This window comes from Harpia harpyja, chromosome Z (genome assembly GCF_026419915.1).
Source record: "Harpia harpyja isolate bHarHar1 chromosome Z, bHarHar1 primary haplotype, whole genome shotgun sequence".
Taxonomy (NCBI): Eukaryota; Metazoa; Chordata; class Aves; order Accipitriformes; family Accipitridae; genus Harpia; species Harpia harpyja.
The window spans coordinates 58,887,643-58,911,312 of record NC_068969.1 but is presented as its reverse complement, the minus strand read 5'-3'; the positions used below and the strand labels follow the sequence as shown (position 1 = coordinate 58,911,312).

Below are 23,670 nucleotides of genomic sequence, written 5' to 3'. Positions count from 1 at the left end.
TTTTTCTCCCTAAAGGGGGCTTCACTTCTTTTGATGCTGAAGCATTATCTCACTAAGGATGTTTTCCAAGCTGGCATTGAGGTGTACTTGCATAATCACAACTATGGATCTGCCCAGAGTGATGACTTGTGGGACAGCATGAATGAGGTACCCATCTTTTAATATGCCATTCTTGTTTCTTCACTTCTCTAAGTATGTTGTAAGTTTTGATTTATTTCCTTGTTTATGATATTGTGTTTGATAATAGACTGCAGGTAAATACTCTGAAGTTCTTGTTCATCATAGTCGACAGTTCTGTCATATAGATATAGAGATTCTTGTAGCTTCTAGGACTTCATTATCATCCCAGAAAAGCGCTGGAAGTGGGTACACACTACCATGCGTATCCACATGTGTTGACATATCAGTACGTACATACCTTCTCTAGAGTTGCATTGTTATTGTGTTAAGACCAGAATAAAAATAGTCATCTTAAATGCAGGACAAAACTTTACTTTCAAGGAATAGCTGAATCCAGCCTCTCTCTGTAGAGGTCTTGGGGTACTCTCTACTTGTGTAACTTTGTTTCAGTGATAGGTTCAGTTTCAACAGACAGTGTTGGAATTGTAGGAAAACAGATTGTAGAGAACAATTTCGTTCAGCAGCTCTCCAAATGGTAAGGCAGGCGTCGGGCTGTGTCTGATTAAAGTGGGTGTATGGGCAAGGAGCGAGGGCACAAGAAAGCAAGGGCACAGGCAGGAGAGAGCAAGGGCAAAAGTCGGCACACCTGTGGGAGCCGGGGAGGGCACAGGCAAGAGGGCATATGTGAAGGAGAGGGGAGAGATGGCAGGAGGGAGAGGGGGAGGAGAAGTGGGTGAAGGAAGGAGAGAGCGCAAGGAATGATTAGGGGTGGAAGAGTGCGAGGGAGAGAGCACATGAAGGGGAGAGAGTAGGAGGAAGAGTGCAAGGGGTGGGGAGCATGCGAGAGGGAGAGAGTGTGTGCGAGAGTGAGAGAGAGAGTGCAAGACAGAGTGATGCCAGCAAGAAAGAGCTGCTGAGTATCCCCAGGCAGTGTCAAAGTAGTTGTATAAGGGAAGGGAAGAGATTTCCCTGTGAGTGTGCGTACTGTACGTATTAAAGTCTCTGAAATACATGTGAGGTTCCCTCACAGAAGCTGAGTGCTAGGCAGGATACTAACTTAATGTTTAGTTTTGGTTCTTGGCATCTACTTTATGATATTTGAACTTCTGCAGAACTGGAGCCTCTGTTAGTTGTTGTCAGCTTTCACAGGTGGCTGTAAATTTGTGTATTTAGTCCTACACAGTCACTAGTTTGCCAGCTAGTGATGGATTATTATTGATATCAGACTGTGATGCTGTTATGACAGAGAACTATTGTGGTTTGTACAGCAATTTTTATAGTGCAAAATAGACTTTCCTCTCCTGAACCTCTGCAAAATGGAGCCTCCTGACCAACCATCTTCAGTCATGCACACGTTGAGAACGTACCGCAGGGAGGTGGTAGTATCCACATAGAGTGGCTAGAGACACCACACAGATGCCTCACATTTAATTAACGTGAGGGCTTAACTGTTACTAGATGCAGGGTTTAACTGTTACTAGAGCATGGGAAAAGACTTGTTCTCAAAACTTCAGATTACTTGCTTAGTCCGTCTCCCTGGCTCAGAAAAGAATTTTTTTTTATTATTATTATAAACCTACTGTTTGTTCATGGGGCAAGTTCAGCTTTTCTGCAAACTCAGCAGGCCTCCTTCTCCAGTCTTTTGGAACCTTAGTCATCATCTTTTAAGAGTCAACTCTAGGATTGCTTCACCCACCTGTATTAGTATTGTTAAGTGAAGCACATCCAGCCAACTTTGTAACATCTAATGTCAGAACTCAGTGTGTATTTCCTATTTTAATGAGAAACAACCCTTCGTATTTGGTGCTAGTTTAATAGTTACCAAATTCCTGCTAAGACCAGGTATTTAACAGCATTATCTGCCAGAAGTTGCCCTTCTGTGTGGAGGAGCCCACCAACTGGTTCTTTAGATGTTTTCTGATACTGATTACAATGTTTGCCTTTTCCTCTGTGTCCATTCCTGACTGCATCTCATTTCATGCCTGAGACTTTGGTTTGTTTTGTGGGTTTTTTTGCATGTAAGTGTTAATGCTGTTGTTAATTTTGTGTTTTCACATAGCCTCCACTTTTGTACACTTTCACATTCCCCTTTTCCAAAGATTTATAGTTTAGTTGGACTAGTCTGCTGTATTGGGTTTGTGTGGTGGGGTTTTGGTAGTGGGGGAGGGGTTACAGGGGTGGATCCTCTGAGAAGTTGCTAGAAGCTTCCCCAGCTCCAAGTTGGACCTGCCTGTGGTCAAGGCTGAGCCCATCAGCGATGGTGGTAGTGCCTCTGGGATAACATATTTACGAGGGGAAAAGAAAAAAAACCCACAAACCTGCTGGAAAACCTGTAGGTGAGAGAAACACCTATGCAGACCCTAAGGTCAGTGAAGAAGGAGGGGGAGGAGGTGCACTGGAGCAGAGATTACCCTGTAGCCTGTGGTGAGATGGTAGGCTGTCCCCCTGCAGCCCATGAAGGTTACAGTGGAGCAGCTGCCCACCCGCAGCCCATGGAGAACCCCATGCCAGAGCAGGTGGATGCCCCTGAAGATGGCCATGACTCCATGGGAAAGCCGCTGCTGGAGCAGTCTGTGACTGAAGATCAGCCCACAGAAAGGACCTGTGCCAGGGAAGTTCATGAAGAACTACAGCCCATGGGAAGGACTCATGCTGGAGAAGTTCATGGAGGACTGTCTCCCGTGGGAGGGACCCCATGCTGGAGCAGGGGAAGAGTGAGGAGTCCTCCTCCTGAGGAGGAAGGAGCGGCAGAGAAAATGTGTGACAAACTGACCACAACCCCCACTGCCCATCTCCCTGTGCTGCTGGGGGGAAGGAGGTAGAGCAAATTGGGAGTGAAGTTGAGCCCAGGAAGGAGGGAGCGGGGGGGGGGGGGGGGGCGTGTTTTAAGATTTGGTTTTATTTCTCACTATTGTACTCCGATTTGATTGGTAACAAATTAAATTGTTTTTTTCCCCAAGTTGAGTCTGTTTTGCCCATGACCATAATTGGTGAGTGATCCCTCCTTGTCCTTGTCTCAATCCATGAGCTTTTCATTATATTTTTTCCTCCCCATATCATGGGCGGGGAGGAGTGAGTGAGTGAGTGGCCACATGGTGCTTAGTTGCCAGCTGGCCCTAAACCACAACATCTGGTATTGCAACGAGTTAGTTTACATTTGGGCTTTTATTATTTTGCTTCCCTGAGAAGGTACCAGATTTTCTGCACTACTTTCTTTCCACTGATTTTCACCTATTGCCTCTGAATTTACTGAAATGTACTTTCCCTTCGTCTATTTTCCTTTGGTTTTGTATTCTTTCTGTTTTAATATTTTTCTTTTTGTATCTCAGATTCTTAGTTTCTTTTGCTTTCTGATCATCCTTCACCTTCAGATTCTCAGCCAGACTTTGTTGGTTAACAGTCAAATCTAGACAGGCTGCACCTCTGATTACTTTCTCTGCCCTTGGTGTCAAAAGTTCATCCATTCTAGGAACTTGATGGAAAATCTTTGCTCAATAATATTTTCCACCAGTAGATGTCTGAGTAATTAAAACTATATGAGCTAGGTGAATCTGAGTAGTTCACACAAAATAAGGGTGTACCTATCTGAACTTTGAGTTGACTGATACCATTATTAGTGCCCTTGGACTCCGCCAGTGCCCAGACCTGCTAAAAGTTTCTTTCAAAGTTTTATCTTTGTAATACAAGAGGCCATATGTCTGTCTGGACTTGTTGATTTGTCTCTGTTTTAGATGTGAACTATTTCACTGAGTCTCCCTTATGACAATTAAACCAGTAGTATTACCAGGTATTGAGAACTTTGGTATGCTTTTCAGATGTTTCCCATATTTATGGTAATAGTAAAAACAAATGTATCATATTGAGCAAATTGACTGGCTTTTTTTCCTTTTGTTCCCATGAATTATGCCTAGGCTGGATGTGTTTGAAAATTCCAACTGTAAAAGCGGCCTTTTCTTTGCTCATAAATTTTTGCTGTCCACACAGCAAAATGCATAATCATTTCTTAAGTCCTTCTCTGAGGAATGCAACAATCATAGTTGCAGTGAAGATGAGAAAACTGCATGTGAATTAAAAGAAATTTGAAAGAAAAATCTGTAACACAGCAAGCAAACTTTTTGTATACCTTGCCTAGAAGGAAGAAGGGTGAAGTCATTTTCATACACTGCTTTCATTGGATTTAGGAGGTGCTGTTCAAAGAAGATATGTCAATAAAATCAATTAATGTCAATAAAATTTTCCTAAGATGAAACTATGAACCTATAATTTCTAATAAATTGGTTTAATTTCAGGTGATTGGGGAGGGTTCTATTTTGGAATAGAATTATTTCAGTGGTGCAAATTTCAAATTTGCTCATGTCTCTGTACAATTAGACACAAATATTTCTGCCAGTCTTTAGGTGTCTCACAATGTTAGCACACAAAGACCGAAATGCGAAACAGGCAAGTTGACAAGGTGCAAGTATTAGACTTAATTAGTTTCCTGATCTCTTAACACTGCTGTCATCGTGGGTTTGGGGTCTTTTGGTTTGGGTTTGATTTGTTTTTGTTAGGGTTTTTTTTTTTTTGCTGGCTGGCATTAGTACAGATTTCTTGGTGGTTTCAAAGTGTAACAGGAAGGAATGTGGAAAGAAAGTGAGAGCATGCTTTCAACAAGTCTTGGGCAATTTATGAAAGGATTGCATAATGTAATATTGTAGTAAGAAAGCTAGCTTGTGATAACAAGACAGAGGAAGAGGATTTAGCCAAGAGTGGGTTTTGGGAGTACGCAAAAAGTAAAAAAAAAAAAGATGTAGACTTCAAAGTCTTCGAATTTTAAACTTTTGATAGAGAATTGCTTCCCTGGAATTGAAACCCCTTTTTAAAGTTTATGGTCATTCTCTACATAAATGATACAGTATTTTCCCACGAGGGTAAACTGTGCATGTTATTGTTGGCTTGAACAGAGAACAGTGGGCATTAAGATGCTGATGAGGTAAACTAGAGAAAGACACAGTATAGGTTGGTAAAAGTTAAATGTAACTTGAATAATGATATATTAATTTCCTTATATTCCTGATAGCTCAACCTAAAACATATTTTCATAAGTTAGGGGACATATGGTCTTCTTCAGGTTGGATTATCATCTCTGCTAATAAAGAGGCAGTGATATGTAGACATTATAAAGTACTTGTCCCTCAGTGGGGATGTTGTAGTACAAACAGTTCCTGAAAGATTAGAAGAGGTTGGAGGTTAAGCTATGCAAAGGCTGGTAAGTGGGAGGGAGGGGGAAAAAACCCAAAACATGGGATAAAGGACATGTTGGTTTTGTTATACAAACACTGTCACTTTAATTCCATTTCTAACATTCATTTCAGAATTAAAAGAAGACATTTAACCTGAAACACCTGCATATCAGAATACCAATAAGGAAGCAGAAAGGGTAGGGGCAAGCTTGGGAGCTTACCATAACTTTCTTTTCTGTAACATTCTTTTCTCCACTTTCATGACATACCAGTTCAACCTACCTGATATTTCCAATTTGTCTTTCCATGGCTTGGCTAGGATTCCCTCAACTTAAGAAAATAAAACCCACTTGCTCCCCTAAACTGTTGCTTACAAAATTTAGAAGGTCAGTGTCAAAGTTATTGTTTACAGATGCAGAATCATGCTACTACTTACCTGGTAAGTTTAAGGAGGAAGGTTTAAAAATGTTCTTAATTTTCTATTGCTATTTTCTTGTTATGTTATGATTTTCACAGATTACCAATGGAACACTAGATGTAAAAAAGTTGATGAAAACTTGGATTCTGCATAAAGGATTTCCTTTAGTCACTGTTGTCCGAAAGGGAAAGAATATTTCTGTACAACAAGAGAAATTTTTGTATCGCGTGGAACCAGAAAATTGGACAGCAGATGCAAGGTTATTACCTTCTTAATACTTTTTATCCATTAAAAACTACCTGTAGATATCTTTCTTGTATTTTGCGCATCTTTCTCACTTGTATTCAGGGGTCCTAGTATTTTCTTTGAAGGCAGGTAATAATAAAGAATTTGGCACAGAAATTCACACATCTAATATCTGCCTGAAGATCCATCTATTTCCACCCAGGCAACTGCTAAAAGTCTGTGGTATCCTTTGTAAGCTGAGTTTCTTACTTGCATCCTTTCCTGAAGCTTTTAAGCTTGAGATGATGAGTTGTGGTAAATAGTAGAATGAATTCTTCAGGTTTTTTAATGCCAAAAGGCAGATCTCACAGATAAAGTTTTCTTCTAAGTTCAGAAAGTTTAGTGTAGTTAATGAGAAGCTGAAGAAAGGCAGGTTGCAGAGGTTTGCAGAAGTTACAGATGTATATGTCTGACTTTAGAGCCTCTGCTCCTTCCTCCCAAAATTTAGTGTACGTCTTGGGCTTTCTTAGAGGAAAGCAGAGAAGCTAGAATCAAAGCATTCTTGGTTTAAAAATTTTAAGATGGCACTAATGCATGACAGTAAATGGCTGAATACATGAGAGGCAATATCCATTGTACCAAAACTTCCTTTTAGGAAGTACATACGCAAATGCTGAAGAAGCAAAGATGTGGCAGTTGCTAATTGTAGAAATTAATTTACTGCAAATGTGTCTTATATTATGAACCTTACTGTATTTTGTAACAAAACAAAATATGTAAGTTTGAATCCTTTTGAGATTTTGGTGGGTTTATTTGGTTGTTTGAAGTCTTAACAGGAACTGAGTCCTTTGCATCATCTTGCAGAATCAGGCCTGTGAAAGGAATTTGTTTCATGAAATGTTGGAAGTTAAGGGGCTTTGTTTTATTTTTGTTATGTGGAAGAAGGAAAGTGATGTGTGGTTGAAAGGTAAGGGAAGAAGGGAAGGATTGTTAGGCTTAATTATTGTTCTGTTTCTAGTTGATGTCAATTTGGGGAGTGCATGAAAAGCTTGTGAAGAAGAGCACTCTGTGTGAGTTGTACACAGAAGGGGTCCCTGTCAAAATTGGAACACGTGTGCAACTTGTTTCATCTCACTCAAAGTTGTGTTTTGTCTAAATAGGCAAGTCTTTATCATCATTATGAGCCACCATAGCATTTATTCTTCCAGGTTGCAGTTCACCTGAGACAGTCTTTGTGGTATGCAATCAATTATGGTTTCTGTTACCATGACTGGAATTTGAGTCTTGTACTTGAATCACATAAATTTAAAAACAAACAAACAAACAAACAAACAAACTTGTAAAATTTCAGGAAGACAGAACATTGGACTGAGGTGAAAGTAATACTGGCTGAATTTCTGATACAACCAGAGATTTCCTGGCTTTGACTGTCCTGTCCTTATGACTTTGGACAAGCCACTTAGCATGCTGGAACTGAGGAAGAAGTACTAGGAAATGTGGTGTCCATCAGGGATCTGTGCTGGTAACAGTACTGTTTAATGTCTTCATCAATGACATAGACAGTGGGATCAAGTACACCCTCAAAATTTGCAGGTGACACCAAGCTGAGTGGTGCAGTTGCCATGTCTGAGGGATGGGATGCCTTTCAGAGGGACCTGGACAAGCTTGAGAAGTGGAACCATGTGAACCTCATGAAGTTCAACAAGGCCAAATGCAAAGTCCTGCACCAGGGTCGGGGCAACCCCTGGTATTAACACAGGCTGAGGGGATGAAGGGATTAAGAGCAGCCCTGCAGAGGACTTGGGGCTACTGGTGGATGAAAAACTGGACATGAGCCAGCAGCGTGCACTGGCAGCCCAGAAAGTCAACCATATCCTGGGCTGCATAAATAGAAGGGTGGCCAGCAGGTTGAGGGAGGTGATTCTACCCCTCTACTCTGCTCTGGTGAGACCCTACCTGGAGGACTGCATCCAGCTCTGGGGTCCTCAGCACATGAAAGACATGGAACCACTAGGTCCAGAGGAGGGCCACAAAAGTGATCAGAAGGATGGAACAACTCTCCTGTGAGAACAGGCTGAGAGAGTTGGTGGTGTTCAGCCTGGAGAAGAGAAGGCTCCAGGGGGCCTTTCAATACTTACGGGAAAGATGGGGACAGACTAGGGCCTGTAGTGATAGGACAAAGGGTAATGGTTTTAAACTAAAGGAGGGTAGATTCAGACTAGATATAAGGAAGAAATTGTTTACAATTTCAGTTTTTTGGAAGAATTGTTTAGGGTGGTGAAACACTGGAACAGGTTGCCCAGAGAGGTGGTAGATGCCCTATCGCTGGAAACATTCAAGGTCAGGTTGGATGGGGCTCTGAGCAACCTGATCTAGCTGAAGATGTCCCTGCTCATTGCAGGGGGGCGTGTACTAGCTGAACTTTAAAGGTCCCTTCCAACCCAAACCATTCTGTGATACTATGAAATTTTCCCCCTTCTCAACATGGTGGGAATAAAAGAGTAATTGCTGTACATGTATTCTTTTATCATATTCTGATTATATGAGTGAGATTTATACTTTATTATGCAGTGGTTCCAATACTACTAATATATTAAAATGCTTAAATTAAAAAAAACAAATCAAACTCTTCAAGACCAAATATGTGTATAATATGTCAGTAAACATTTGCTTTCCTTTGCAGTTACCTGTGGCATATTCCTCTCACCTACATAACTAGTAGCTGCAACTTTACCCATTGTACTAATGCATATTTACTGGACCAAAAGTCAGGTATGTGGCTCAAAACTTCAGTAGCAAGTTACTTAAGTGTTATAGATTAATGGTCTTTCTGAGCGCACACTTACATAAGATGTGAAGGTGAAAACATACATAGTACAAAATAATTGCAGAGATCTGGAGGCAAGCACTACTGGTGGTGTCGTCATTACAGAGTTGGTTCCCTATAGCATTATATGTACAAGTAAATGGCAGCAACTGGGGCAGAAGCACAGGTTTGGAATTTGTAAAAGCCTGTACTCTTTTCATCCCAGTGTGTGCAAAAAATCTCTCAATCTACATGTCCTTTACAGAGTGAGTAAAGGGAGAGTTGCTCTGCCAGTGTACTGAAATGTGAGGAAGTCACTTTCCACTGAAGTATTATTTGTTTTCATGAATGGTATAAGAAAATATTGCAACTGGAACAGATTAAGTTTTTGAGAACGCTGTTGTAGAACTTGAAACACTTAGATTTTTTTCACATAAACTCTCTGCTTTTGCTGCAGTGGCTATTTTCGACCCTAAATTGCTAGCCTATGGTGGTTTGTTTTTTTTATTTAGCCCTGGTTTTTTTCTTTACCAAGTGAATAGTTGCTCTACACTCTTATGTAGTATTGTGCTAAAATCAGTTTGGCTGGTCACTTTCTACTGACATGAATAGTTTTTTGCATTTTATTGAAGCTAGTCTGACTCATAGTCTTATGTCTGCTGATGTCTGCTTATGTCTTCTTCTCCCCTGTTAAAGTTACTATTCAATGCATGTAACTGGCAATTATTTTTAATTCATAAACCTATCTTGCACCTCTACTTTTTGAAATGAAACTAGAAATTTAAAATCAAATTCCTAGAGCTCATCTTGACATTTTTACTGTTTACTGATTTTTACAAACTGCCACCCCTCTAAAATGACTTTAGAAGTACTATAATTAAAGTAAATAATTTTAGTTTATGTCATCCTGACACTTGTTTTACAAAGCCTTTAAGTTATTCCTGGCCTTTTTCATTTGAGATGGAGTTTTAGAAAATAATATTATGAATTATCAGAATGGAAAACCAAAGCTGTTTAATTTAATGTGTTCTTGATCTTATTAGAACTAATAGGTAAGTAGCCTGATTTCATCATTTTTGTTTCACCTTAAATGGCTCTGTTGGTGGTCTTGTTTTCATCATACTAATTCCTCACTCAGTGTAAAAACTTGGATGGGGAGGATATGAGAGTAGGAGAGATGTACAAAACAGTTTGGGGTAGAATATTTGCTAAATTTCAAAGGCATTGTAGGTGCTATGCAAAATGATGGTTTTGGCAGTAGTTATAGAATCAGCTGAAATGAAAAACTTTTTCCCAAAGCCTCTTGTATCCAGTTGACTGAAACTAGAGTGTGGCCTTCTATCTACTTAGTACCGTCTCCATTTCTCTAATTCTTTATATGATGTGTGTAACTGCTCTTTATATATATATATATATATATGAAACTGGGCAGAGAGGAGATGGGGCTGTTTGAAAGGAGGACTGGATAGAAGGAGAAAAATTACTGGACGAAGTAATTAACTGCATCGATACAACTTGGGGCAGATTGTGATATTGTTCATTCAATCAGATGTAGGAAGAAGGAGGAGGAAGTACAACCTGGAATTTTGGAGCCTTCCTGTGGAACCTTTATACTGGCTATTCCTTCTTCATAGTAGGGTGAGCTAGTGGGTGGAAAAGGATTTATTGACTCTCTGGAACCAGTCTAGTTCATAGATTTGGATCTGAACAAACCGTTGCTAAATGTTTGTTTCTGCTGCTGATTGTCTGTCCATTAGCTGTCATTGAACTTCCAGAAGAAGTGGAATGGATAAAATTCAACGTGGACATGAATGGCTATTACATAGTACACTATGCTGAAGACTGGAAAACGCTGATTGATCTGTTGAAAAAAAACCACACTGCTCTGAGTCCTAAAGACAGAGCCAATTTGATCAACAATATCTTCAACCTTGCAGGGTAAGACTTTTATATTGGAAAACACAGTTAATATGTGTTTAAATTTTTTTCCAAGTCAAAGAAGATCAGACTTAGATTCTAGAGAAGACGGCTTTAGAGAAGTTTTAATTCAGCCTTTATTAGCCTATTGAAACCTTTCATCATTCACTATTTTTTTTAAAGTTATTTCACTGATGCTTCTATATTGCTGTTATCTCCCTGTTCTTTATAGCAGCGTCCCTTTATTTGCATCACAAAGATCCACATGATAGCATCCATTTCTGAAAGACATTGTTTTCTTCAGTGTCTGATAATCTGCCTAGTGGACTGTTTTCCTGTACTCTGTCAATGAGTGCTCCACTTTAGAGAAGTAAGCTATTTGCCTCTCAAATTTTTACTGGTTTCCTCCTTTGTCTTTCACCACTGCTTTCAGAGCAGGTGAGACTGAGCATTCTGGATGGCCTCTTTGACAGCTTCTTCCTGTATCTGAGTACCCTCATTTATGATAAATATTTTCAGACATCATTGTCGCACTTCCTTACCTGTTTTCATTTTTGTTAATCGAAGGCATGTTAGTGGCCATTGTTGCTATCTTACTAATGTTATAATATAAAAATGTCTACATCTAAAGTGTTTCTTATGTTACTCCCTCTATTCACCTATCCCTGTTAATGTAATGGAGAGTATCACTTCTTGTTTCAGAGAGTGCTTTTGTTTTGGAAGCCATTTTAATGTTTGTATTCATTGACCGATAGTCTAGGAAAAGAGTCTCTGGAAAAGGCCTTTGAGCTGATTGATTACCTTAACAAAGAGAGCAGCACTGCACCACTCACTCAAGCTTTGTTTCAACTGAGTCTTATATACAGCCTTTTAGAGAAAAAGGGTGAACAACAACTGGCAGCACGAGTCATGGTATGTCTTAATTTTCTGTAAATTATAATTTGAAATAATGAGCTCTAGTGTTACTTATAGTTACATTATCTTTTAAAGTGTTGACTGTTGAACATATTCACTAATCTCACTAAATTGGATGGGGATTCTAGATAGTCACCAGTCTTCCCTGCTTTTGTTAAGTAGTAATGATCTCTTACTGAAATGCTAAATTTTTTTTATCTGTTTCTCCCCACACACTCGCCCCCACAATGCTTTGTAGGGAGTGTAATGCAGTGGAGCACAGCGGTGTCTGGGGATTTGCTATAGTGGCTATAAAGGTCAACGTAGTACAGATATGTGATAAAACAGAGTCCATGACATTTTTCTAATACAGAAGAGTTATTTCCAAAATTATTAGAATGGCTGGAGATCGTAGATCTAACTGCTTTGTACAAAGGCAGTGGGAAAAAAAAAATATTTTCTGTAAAAATAGGAACACATGAATGGTTGTCATTGTCCCACTCCAGCTGTGTGATAGATTAACACATGTCGTGGTTTAACCCCAGCCAGCAACTAAGCACCACACAGCCGCTCACTCACTCCCCCCCACTCAGTGGGATGGGGAAGAAAATTGGGAAAAGAAGTAAAACTCGGGGGTTGAGATAAGAACGGTTTAATAGAACAGAAAAGAAGAAACTAATAATGATAATGATAACACTAATAAAATGACAACAGCAATAGAAAAAGGATTGGAATGTACAAATGATGCGCAGTGCAATTGCTCACCACCCACCGATCGACACCCAGCTAGTCCCCAAGCGGTGATTCCCTGCCCCCCACTCCCCCCAGTTTATACACTAGATGTGGTGTCACATGGTATGGAATACCCTTTTGGCCACTTTGGGTCAGGTGCCCTGGCTGTGTCCTGTGCCAACTTCTTGTGCCCCTCCAGCTTTCTCGCTGGCTGGGCATGAGAAGCTGAAAAATCCTTGACTGTAGTCTAAACACTACTGAGCAACAACTGAAAACATCAGTGTTATCAACATTCTTCGCATACTGAACTCAAAACATAGCACTGTACCAGCTACTAGGAAGACAGTTAACTCTATCCCAGCTGAAACCAGGACAACACAATACAGCGCTACAGACTTAGCGTGAAATCAACATCGTAGCCTCAGTGCTTGCTGAGGAAATGTCTTTCATTTCTGTTTACCTTCTTATTATGAAACCTCCTCTCTATATTCATCTACAGGTTTAAAATTGTTGTTGCTGCTTTACATTGTAGAACATCAGCAAAGGGACTTAGTCTAGAAGGAAAAATATTAAATGATTAGATAAAATAGCAGATGTTTTTCTTTAAACTAAGTAAGGGTAATTAGTGAGTGCTTACGGAAACTTATAAGAAATAAAACCCCACTACTATAATAATTTTCCTTATCTAATATTTATTCAAAGGTTTTACAGATCTGCTGTGATAAACAGCCCAAGCTATGGTTTGCAATGCAGTGTCTATGAGGTTATATTTAAGTTCAAGTGTTTCAGCTGAGATGTGGTAGCTGGTCAGGCATCTAGCTGTGGTTTTGGCAAGCTACAAAACTACAAACATGAAGGGTGTTCAGCCTATAGATGAAGGCTGGTTGGTTTGTTTGTGCTAAACTAAGGTCTATTAACTGTCACTTGATGGATTGAAAGCACTTAAGCATACAGGAGTTGTAGTTAGTAGAGATAGTAAGCTGACTACATACAAGTCTGAACTGTAGCTCGAAGAGTGGTCTTCAGTTTCCATGTGCAATTTAAGATGTAGACCTGGCCCATATTTCAGATCTGTGTGGTATCTGATATTTATTCATACAGGTAAGAAATGGTATATGTAAATTGGAATAGGTAGATGAAAAACTATTATGTTTAACTTCCACAATTCTAAACCTTAAATTTTTTTTTTCTTTTTTTAAACTGATTTTGTATATAGAAAATCCTCTTGGGAAGAATTAGCTTTTGCTAATAATTTTTCCCTTTTAGCATAGAATAGAGCACCTGCTTGGAGATAAAATTGATCAACAGCGTTGGACAGATGATGGGACCCTGTCTGAACGAGAGCTTCGGTCAACGCTGCTAGCTTTTGCCTGCACCCATAATATGAGAAACTGTAGAACAACTGCCACCGAGATGTTTGAGAACTGGATGAAGTCTAATGGAACAATGAGGTACCACAAAAACTGGGCTTCCACTTCCTTTATCTACCTGTTTTCCAGTTACCTTGCCTCCATTGTTTTGGGGAAAAAAAACAACAAACAAAACGATCAAACCAAAAAAACCCCACACCACCACCACCAACTGAATATTGATAAAGTTCTTCATTCTGTCTTTCACTGTTCCTCATGTAGAAGTAATTGGTGTTTTAAGATGAGAGAGAGAACTGTGCTAGAATTTAAGACTTCGTCTGCAGTCTCATTAAATGTCACTGCAAAACCAGCCACAAATTGCTTCCATCTGCATTTCCTAAGCTGCATGCTCAGGAGGATTACTTAGTAGCAACATCAAAGCAAACTTTTTTATCTTGCAGAATTTATTCTGCTCTGGATTCACATGCATTTTGAGCCACAGAAAATGTCTCAGATTTTTGTACAGTTTACTGTGCTTTCATGTGACTAATATGATTTGCTTTTTCCTGGTGACTTAAAGTATTAGACTGGCATGAATTCAGTCCAGCAAATTTACAACTGCTACAGAATTAAATTGCTCAAAAGAGAGGCATCTCTTTCAAGCTAATCTTTTCATTTTGTGACTTTTCTTCCTTCTTTTCTCAGATGAGCATTTTTATGTCCCCCTTTGTTTGGTTGGGTTTTTGTTGTTGTTTTGTTTTGTTGTTGGTTTTGTTTTTCCCTGTAGTCTGCCTAGTGATGTTATGAAAGCCATATTTACAGCTGGAGCCAAATCTAGTAATGGCTGGGAATTCCTCCTAAAGATGTACTCCTCTTCAGTTTCTGAAGCAGAGAAAAGCAAAATGATTGAAGCCTTGGCCAGCACAGAAGATGTCAGAAAGCTGATCTGGTATGAAGGAGCCAAAAAGTTGTATGCTGTGTAAATTAAAAGCTTTAAAATCTTCTTTGAAAAAAATGCATTGCCTCTTTTGTATTGTTGGAAAAACTTCCGATTGCTGCAGAAAATCTGTCTGTATGTTTTGTACAAGCTTCCATAAACATAAAGAACCTGATATTTTTCACTTAAAAATAATTTATGTAACAGAGTAGCTCAAAAGGCCAGATTCTGAATACTCATTGTGAGAACACAATTGAATGTAAAGGCTTTGCACTACTGGTAACACAAATGTGCAGATTTTTTGTGGTAAAGGTAACAAAATTGCAGATTGTTCTATGGAGTCTTAGAAGACTGGTGTATCTTTATAACCAAGATAATGACTAGTTGGGTTTGGGCATTTTGTTTTGGGTTTTTTGTTGGTTTTCTTTTTCTTTCTTTCTTTCTTTCTTTCTGTCTTTCTTTCTTTCTTTCTTTCTTTCTGTCTTTCTTTCTTTCTGTCTCTCTGTCTTTCTGTCTTTCTTTCTGTCTTTCTGTCTTTCTTTCTGTCTTTCTGTCTTTCTGTCTTTCTGTCTTTCTGTCTTTCTTTCTGTCTTTCTGTCTTTCTTTCTGTCTTTCTTTCTGTCTTTCTTTCTGTCTTTCTGTCTTTCTTTCTGTCTTTCTTTCTGTCTTTCTTTCTGTCTTTCTTTCTGTCTTTCTTTCTGTCTTTCTTTCTGTCTTTCTTTCTGTCTTTCTTGGAAATTATGCTCCAACATGTCTATAGACCACATCTCAGCACTGCATGGAGGACACCAAGGTTGTCCTGCTAGGTGTTTCTTCTTACAGCTTTCCTCTCTTAACTTTTCAATGTATTATGTTTTCTTTTACAAGTTGTTAGAATTTACTTCATCTTTTCCAACAACAATGAAAATTCAGCTACTTGATTTAGAGCTAAAGTCACGCTGATACTTGGAAACTAAAGCTAAATAAGTACAGTGGTTACAAAATGGAGCGTCAGTGTGTTCCAGATGCCAGAAGTTGCTTGTTGTTTGATCTATTATATAATCTTTTCCGTCTAATTCAGGAGTCTCAGGAGACTCATGTGAAGATATGAATAGATGTTTTTTCATGTCCCTTTTCATATGCTTTGTCTTTTAGGTTAATGCAGAACTGCCTTGAAGGAGAAGTCATCAGGGCACAGGAGCTTTCTCATATCATAGCAACCATTAGCCAGAGTTTGCCTGGATATCTGCTGGCCTGGGACTTTGTCAAAGAGAACTGGGAAAAGCTTACACGGAAGTATGTCTTTTGATGTAGCTGAAACATCACACTCACAGTGGCAAAAGCACCTGTTTGTTTCTTTCAAGCACAAGATAAGAAATAGTTGGATTCATATAAGAAGATTTGTATTAATTAAAATTGTAAAGCCTGTTTTAAATCTGATTTTACAAAAATAACTTGGAACATAAACTTTGAAGTCTTGCCAATAGTTGATGTCACTTTGGAGCCTCCTATAGCCTCATTCTAAAAAATCATGATTTGAATTTCTGTTAAAAGGATGCTGTCTCTAAGATGATTGCTGCAGATGCAGGATATTTATGTGGATCAAATGAATTCAAAAGCATTCTCAGGGAATTCATTTAGCATTTATTTTTTCTGCCTTTTTACAGCAATCCCCAAACAAAACAACCAAAAAATCTCACTTGCTTTAGAAATATGTGTTCTCCTTAACTGGCTTTGAAGGGTACCCAGCAGAAAAGCTGGCCTGCAAGTCTTCAAAAAGCTAACAGTATGTGGAAAACTGTATTTCTAAATCCTTGTTTTGATTTGGAACAGTTTCACATTGCTAAAAAAGATTCTTCTGGATGAAAATTTCTGCTCTAGCAGGCTCTTAATAACTAATATTAAAAAATTACTTTGCTTGAAATGAAATCTGGTTGCAAATTCAATTACTGTAGAGTTTTGGAATACATACCACAAATACAGGTCTTGGTATTCAGTGTGTGGTGTCCTCAATTCTTTACTAGTTGAGCTGTGATAGAAGTGTGAAAATTTTCCTTGTCTTTTGCTCTGAAGTTCAATTCTTAGAGGTATTAGGGAACTAGATGCTTGGACTTCTAAGACCTTGTATCTCTTCTGAAAAATGAGGTACGTAAATTTAAATTCAAGTGCTTTTAATGATTTCTAACTACTGAAGCAAAAAAGTAGAAATGTGTACATATACTGAACCTGCATCTTAAAGTGGCTTCTAGTTAAAAATAACTTCTTTGTTTGTATTTCAGGTTTCACCTAGGCTCATATACTATCCAGAATATCATTAGTTCGTCAACGTCTCAGTTTGCAACAAAGGCACATCTACTTGAGGTTGGTGGCTTAATCTACCAGAAGGGGATATTTTCTAGTGCCAATGCTGTTTTCATTTAACTAAGGGATAAGCAAAACACGTGTAATTTCTGTCCTTGACGCCCTTTTGCAAGGATGTACATGTATTGCTTTCCCTTTTTCATACATGGCAAATATATATATAAACACGTTGAAGATTACATACTGAGTCTGTGGCAGAGTTGCATATAGAGTTGAACTCAGCTATCTGTTTATACTGTTTTGTTTTCCTGTTCACTGGACACACTGTCTCCCAAAATAATGATTTGGTCTAGGTAGAATTTTGGTCTAGATTTTGTAAACAAGCTTTGCTTTCTGCATCTCTGGAATGTGTTGGAGTGTCATAAAAATTGCTTTATGTTATTTTTCCTGTCAACAATCCCAAGGAGCTATTGTGAGGTTGAGTATCAGTTCAGAACCAGTTAATAGCTGTTAGAAATCTGTTGTCTTCCCTAACAAGACCTTGAGGTTAATGTGTCAAGAATGGTTTATGGTTTGGTTTAATGTTTTCATTGGGATAATTTGGTAGAGAGGGTTGTTTATGGTTTGATCTATAGTATTGTGTTAACATTGACAATTATAATGATGGAAGGGTGTGCTGAAGAGGGTTGCTTGCAGCAATCAGTTCTTTGTCACAGAACGAGACTCCTTTTCCAGAACTTTGAGTGCTCTCTGATGAATATGATAAGTGAATATCTGTTTATTGATGAAATAATTTACTGAAACCAAATGAGTTATTGCTGCAGTTCCCATGAAAAATGCTTTCCTTGCATTTTGGGAACTCCTTTGAGAGGTTTGCTTACTGCATAGACACAAATGATTCTCAGGAATGGATTTCCTGCAATATATGTGTAGCCTTTGCTTCTGAACCTATTTGTGTGGCCAGTGTTGATTTTAATTAAAATTTTATTTTTCTTTCTCTTCTCTTGCTATACAGGTGAAGTCATTTTTTGAGTCAAAATCAGAGGAGAGTTCTCAACTGCGTTGTGTAAAAGAGGCAATTGACACAATTCAGCTCAATATCCAGTGGATGGAGAGGAACTTAGCAAAGCTACAAGAACTGCTATAGTGTGCATAATGCCATGGTGTGTCAGCCGTTTAGGAGCTCTGTGGGCAGTTGCTTTGTTTCTTTTGCAAAAGCCAGGGTGAAACCAGGCATCACAGCAACATTGTTTGCACTATAAAGGAGTCTAGATAGCTCAGGGCATGTCTCAGATAAATTTTTATTTTCCTTGGAGCATTTATGAGCAAGATGTAAGTATTTATTCTGAAACTGTTTTCATCTATAGACCAAACATCTGCACAAATTATTAAATATAATTTTATATTTGAAACATATGCCCTTTCATTTGGAGTTGTGTTGTAGTTTCTTAGCAGTGGGTTAATATTGACAGTTAGGGTCAGAAAGAGTTACCCTGGACTGTTACTTTTCTGCAGACTGCTCATTGAGCAGTAGACTTTTTCATGCAAAGCTGTAGGTGGTTTCCACATTTATAGATATGGAAGCTGTTGTGAAACAATATCATACTTCAGATACATAAGTAGTAGTGGATCTTATAAAGTACACCAGTTTGAGGCAAAATAGATACGGTTCCAATTTGATTTAAGTTTGGATTTTTTTATTTTCACAGTATTTAGGCTTTACACAAAAAAAATAAGAATAATATCTCATGCTAATAGTCTACACTTTAACATATAAAGTGGCTGGGTAGTAGTACAGTAAAGAAAAAGCAGATAGCAAACCCAATTGTTTTAGAGATGGGATTTCCAGAAACACTGATATGACCTTGGAACTTTTACTCTAAATTTATTAGACATTTTTGAGAATCTCATCATTAATCATTGAACTTTAACTGATTTTGCTGTATTGATCTCTGAGCAGCTGCACAAAATTGCGTTTTTCCAGGTTGGTTCATCTGTTAGACTGACTACTGATTTGTGCCCTTTTAACTACTGATTTTTAATTTCACCACTTGTTGCAGAGGGTCTGCAATTAATAGATATGTCAGCCACTTCATTTGGGTAAACTTCTGGTTTTTCCTTGTCTGATAACTTGCATATCACTGTATAATTTCTGAACATTGCTCGCTTTTTATGACATTAGCTTTAGGAAAGCTTCTCATTTAGATTTTAATGATTTATTCTTCTACTGTTATGAAAAACCTTGTGAGACAAATCTTCAAAGTCTTTTAAAGAAAAGGATCTAAAACCCTAATGTGCTACATTAGAAAGGCAAAATACCTACTGCATCTCTTTCAAAAGCAGTGAAAAACGCCATTGTTGAGGTATAGCATATATATACAACACACGCAAGAGCAAACATACTTTTTTAACTGGAGATATGTTCTATTTATTTCACTACTGATGCACCTTTTGTGTAATTCTTACAAGCAGATTCAGACCTGTTGTTGTCTTATCATCATCCAATTATGTGATCAGTTATAAACTATGATGAAAGCACTAACAATTAAAAATTGTACTATTTTCATTAAACTAATTTAATTTCAGCTACAGTAAATTCTGAAGAAGATGATAATTTGAATTAGAGTTAAATTAATGGACTTAAAAATGTGTCACAGAGTAATTCAAACTGAATGCTTAATATATGAAACTGCAGCATTGGCTGTTTATTTGGTTAGCAAAAATTGTAAGCTATGATTGTTTAAACCATGCCATACTTTCCCATCTTTTCAGAATATATGTCAAAACTCCTGGAAAAGAAATTCCTCATTTTCCAGCTCACATTAGAATTGCAGATGTTATTTTTAATCTTGAAATTATCAGAAAGAATGTTGGACCTTAAGAGTGTGCAAACACTTGTTTGCCCAAAAGGTCCAGAAATGAATAATTTTTACATGCACTGAAGAAGGAACTGGCAATATGAGCATTCAAAATAAATCATACTTCCTTATAAGTTATGGAATTAGAATTGTAGTTAAGTATGTTCTTGGAATTTTTGTACTGCCGTGTGTTACAGCTTCATTTCCTCCTTTATTTTAAATCTTTGGAATCTCTACAGAAATAGTAGTTCCATCTTTGCGTATTTGTGTGTATGTGTATATATGTATGTGATCTCTTTTTCTTTCTAGTCACTTCTTCATATGAAATGAGAAGTCAGTAGTAAACTTTCACTCTTCTGTCCCTTATCCCCTCACATGTGTTTTACCTTATCTCTGACTGCAGTATTAAGGCATATAAAATTTAAAATGGAAAATGTGGAAGAAGATCCCATCTTCCTCCTGATTTCTGCTGTGGAATTTTAAAAAATTACTATTTTTATTCAAATGCTTTAATGATGGATATGAGGAGGTAGCATGGAGCTGAGTTTTAGACAGCAAACTATACCAAGAAAATCTGGGAATTTGGGGATGTTGTGGAGGGATTATTGAATAATTTTTTCATTTTCCTATTTGTTGGATATGCATACTTTTGGTATGTTAGTTGTAGAGGTTTTAAAATAATTTTTCTGCCATGGAGTCACCAACCCTATTAAAAATTGTGCTGGAGTCCTTCCATGAAAAATGCTTAAATGTACTCCTCCCTTTTTGAGTATATTGGAAACTGATGAAGATTCAAATGGTGCAGGACAGAGAGCCATTGCTGACAAGGCTCCATTTTGGACATGGGCTTAGGGTAGGGTGAGGGTCAGGGTTCAGTGCCAGACAAAGTGTATAGCCCAGTGCTAGGGGCGCGTGAAAAGGCTGCCAAGGGAAGGTGAGGGCTCGCAAAAGCTTTCAGTCCTGGGTACTTTTTCTTGGGAGCCATAGCTGGCAGCATCCCTGTTGGACCTGGGGTCTGGCTAGGGTTAGGGTGAGGGTGAGGCTTAGACATAGGTGCAGGTAAAAAAGCAGAGCCCCATTGTTTGTGGGGCTGCAAAGGGGCTGCCAAAGGAATGGGTGGGCTGCCAAAGCTTTCAGTCCTGGCCATTTTTTCCTGGGAGCAATTGCTGGCAAGGCTTTGTTATGGACATGGCCTTAGGATAAGGTGAGGGTCAGGAAAAGGGTTAGGGTTTAGGTGGAAGACAAAGAGCAGAGCCCCAGCGTTAGGGGGGGCTGCGAAAAAGCCGCCAAGGTAAGGTGAGGGCTGCCAAAAGCTTTCAGTCCTGGGCACTTTTGCCTAAGAGCCATAGAGCGTGGGGTGTCCCATTATAACTGGGTTCTTGTTAGGGTTAGTGCAAGGGTAAAGCTTAGCCATAGGTGCAGGACAAAGAGCAGAACCCCAGTGCTTGTGGGGCTGTGAAAGAACAGCCAAAGGAGTGTGAGAGCAGTCAAAATCTTTAAGACCTGGAGCGGTGGGAGCTGGGGTCTGTTATGGGTTAGAGCAAGGGTAAGAATTAGCCATAGGTGCAAGAGACAGCGCAGAGCCCCAGTATTTGTGGGGCTGTGAAGCAGCTGCCAAAGGAAGGTGAAGGCTGCCAAAGCTTTCAGACCGGGCCACTTTTTCCAGGGAGCCATTGCTGGCAGAGTTTGTGATGGATCTGTTGTCTGCATAGGGTTGTAATCATGGTGTAGGTGATGGTTACATGCAAGAGCAAACACAGAGCTCTGGTGTTTGTTTGACTGTGAAGGGGCTGCCAAGGGAAGGTAAGGGCCACCAACACCTTTCAGTCCTGGCTACTTCTGTTCGGAGCCTTAGGTGGTGGGTGTCTGGTTTGGAGCTGGGCTCTGGGTGAGGCTGAGGTGTAGGTGAGGGTCAGATGGTAGAGCAACCACAGAGCCCCAGTGTTAATGGGGCAGCGAAGAGGCTGCCAAGGGAAGGTAAGGGCTGCCAAAATCTTTCAATCCTGGCCAGTTCTGTGTGAGAGTCCTAGCTGGCAGGTGTCCATTTTGAAGCTGAGCTCTGGCTAGGTTTATGGTCATGGTGTGGGATAGGATTAAGTGCTAGAGCAAGCACAGAGCCCCAGTGTTCGTGGGACTGTGAATGGGCTGCTCGCTCACTCCTCCGTGCCCCCCTGCGGCGGGATGGGGAGGAGAATCAGAAAGGAGAAAAGAAAAAAAACGGAACCTCTAGGGTTGAGATAAGGGCAGTTTACTGGGACAACACAAAAAGAGAAGTTACAACAACAACAATGGTGCTAATAAAAGAATACACAGAACAAGTGATGCACAGTGCAATAGCTCACCACTTGGAACACAGCATTCCGCCATTTCCTCAACTGAGCAGAGAGGTCTCCCCAGCCCACTCCCCATTTATATACTGAGCATGATGTCACATGGTATGGAATAGCCCCTTGGCTAGTTCAAGTCAGCTGTCCTGCCTGTGCCGCTCCCAGGTTCCTGTGAAAATTAACTCTATCCCAACTGAACCAAGGACATTATCCACCCCTTATTCTATACCATCTACATCATGCCCAGATCCTACATTTTCCAATTAATCACCACCACTTTCCTTGTCTTTGATATATACATATATATACACACACACGTATATGTACACCCCCCCACACAAATAGCATTCCCTTAGTCTATGGGCCATCCCTCTAATGTGTCCATCAATTTTATTTAATCCATGACTTAGGGGCTCCATCTGTTGTAACAGTCCTTCAGGGTAGGATAGATGGTGTGTGTTATTGGATTGTTGCATGCTGCCTCTGGAGCTTGCAGCTGGTTTATTTGGTGCAACCCACGCCCATGGTCTGCGGGTTGAAGATGTCGATCTCGAGGAAATCGCTGGGCACCAGTTCAAGTTCCATCACTGTTGTACTTGGCTCAGTTTCAAAGTCCATCCTTCAGTCATTCAGGTACTTCTTACTGTAATACCCTTGATATGGCATATAGCCACTATAGATGTAATGACATACATTGGCAGGTTATTTAGCAGTTAACATCATACAGCCTAATTCACTGGCTCTTCTTTCCCAAAATCAAATCTCCTTGAGGTACACATCGAACTTCCCCATCCTTCTGCATCACCCATCAATTGCACCTAGGTCCTTGAGAAAAAGCAATCCCTTGGATGGGTTTGTCTCTGCCTGAGGCAGGACTAACCCAGACTGTCTTCCCTAAAATACTCTTCATGCGCACTACAGGAACTTCATCTCCTTCTACAGTATGTGGAAGTCTTGGTTGGGCGGGGCCAGCCCGATTGGCGGATCCTCTAGTATTAACTAACCAGGTAGCTTTTGCTAAATATGTATCCCAATGTTTGAAAGTTCCACACCTCGTTGCTCTCAGTGTAGTTTTTAGCAGTCCATTGTATTGTTTGATTTTTCCAGAGGCTGGTGCATGATAGAGGATGTGATATACCCACTCAGCGCCATGCTCTTTGGCCCAGGTATCTATGAGGTGGTTTTGGAAGTGAGTCCCGTTGTCCGACTCAATTCTTTCTGGGGTGCCGTGTTGCCATAAAACTTCTTCAAGGCCATGCTGGGCAGTGGCATGGGACACAGTGTATTTCCAGCCATCCGGTGGTTGTTTCCACCTTTGTAAGCACATGGCACTTGCCTTGGTGGGTTTGTGGGAGTGTGATATAGTCAATCTACCAGGCCTCCCCATATATATATGTATATATATTTCAGCCATCGCCCTCCATACCACAGGGGTTTTAGCTGCTTGGCTTGCTTAATTGCAGCACATGTTTCACATTCACGGATAACCTGCGTGATTATGTCCATGGCCAAGTCCACCCCTTGATTGCTAGCCCATCTATATGTTACATCTCTTCCATGATGACCTGAGGTATCATGGACCCAC

The 23,670-nt window shown here is 39.6% G+C and overlaps 1 protein-coding gene across 7 annotated transcripts in view; it reads left to right on the top strand.

Annotated features, from left to right (window-relative positions):
- LNPEP (leucyl and cystinyl aminopeptidase) overlaps nucleotides 1-19,892 on the top strand; it is a 76,745-nt gene extending 56,853 nt beyond the window's left edge. For 5 of the 7 annotated variants that reach the window (XM_052775913.1, XM_052775908.1, XM_052775910.1 and 2 more), the window contains 10 exons: nucleotides 16-147; nucleotides 5,859-6,019; nucleotides 8,669-8,757; nucleotides 10,549-10,729; nucleotides 11,464-11,620; nucleotides 13,601-13,785; nucleotides 14,471-14,632; nucleotides 15,755-15,895; nucleotides 16,879-16,960; nucleotides 17,916-19,892. In XM_052775913.1, coding sequence (XP_052631873.1) covers nucleotides 16-147; nucleotides 5,859-6,019; nucleotides 8,669-8,757; nucleotides 10,549-10,729; nucleotides 11,464-11,620; nucleotides 13,601-13,785; nucleotides 14,471-14,632; nucleotides 15,755-15,895; nucleotides 16,879-16,960; nucleotides 17,916-18,047 — 1,422 coding nt within the window. In that variant the 3' untranslated portion in view covers nucleotides 18,048-19,892. Of the gene's footprint in view, nucleotides 1-15; nucleotides 148-5,858; nucleotides 6,020-8,668; nucleotides 8,758-10,548; nucleotides 10,730-11,463; nucleotides 11,621-13,600; nucleotides 13,786-14,388; nucleotides 14,633-15,754; nucleotides 15,896-16,878; nucleotides 16,961-17,915 lie in introns of those variants that run through there. The other 2 variants (XM_052775912.1, XM_052775915.1) reach the window with 2 other exon arrangements.
- Nucleotides 19,893-23,670: the final 3,778 nt, after the last annotated feature.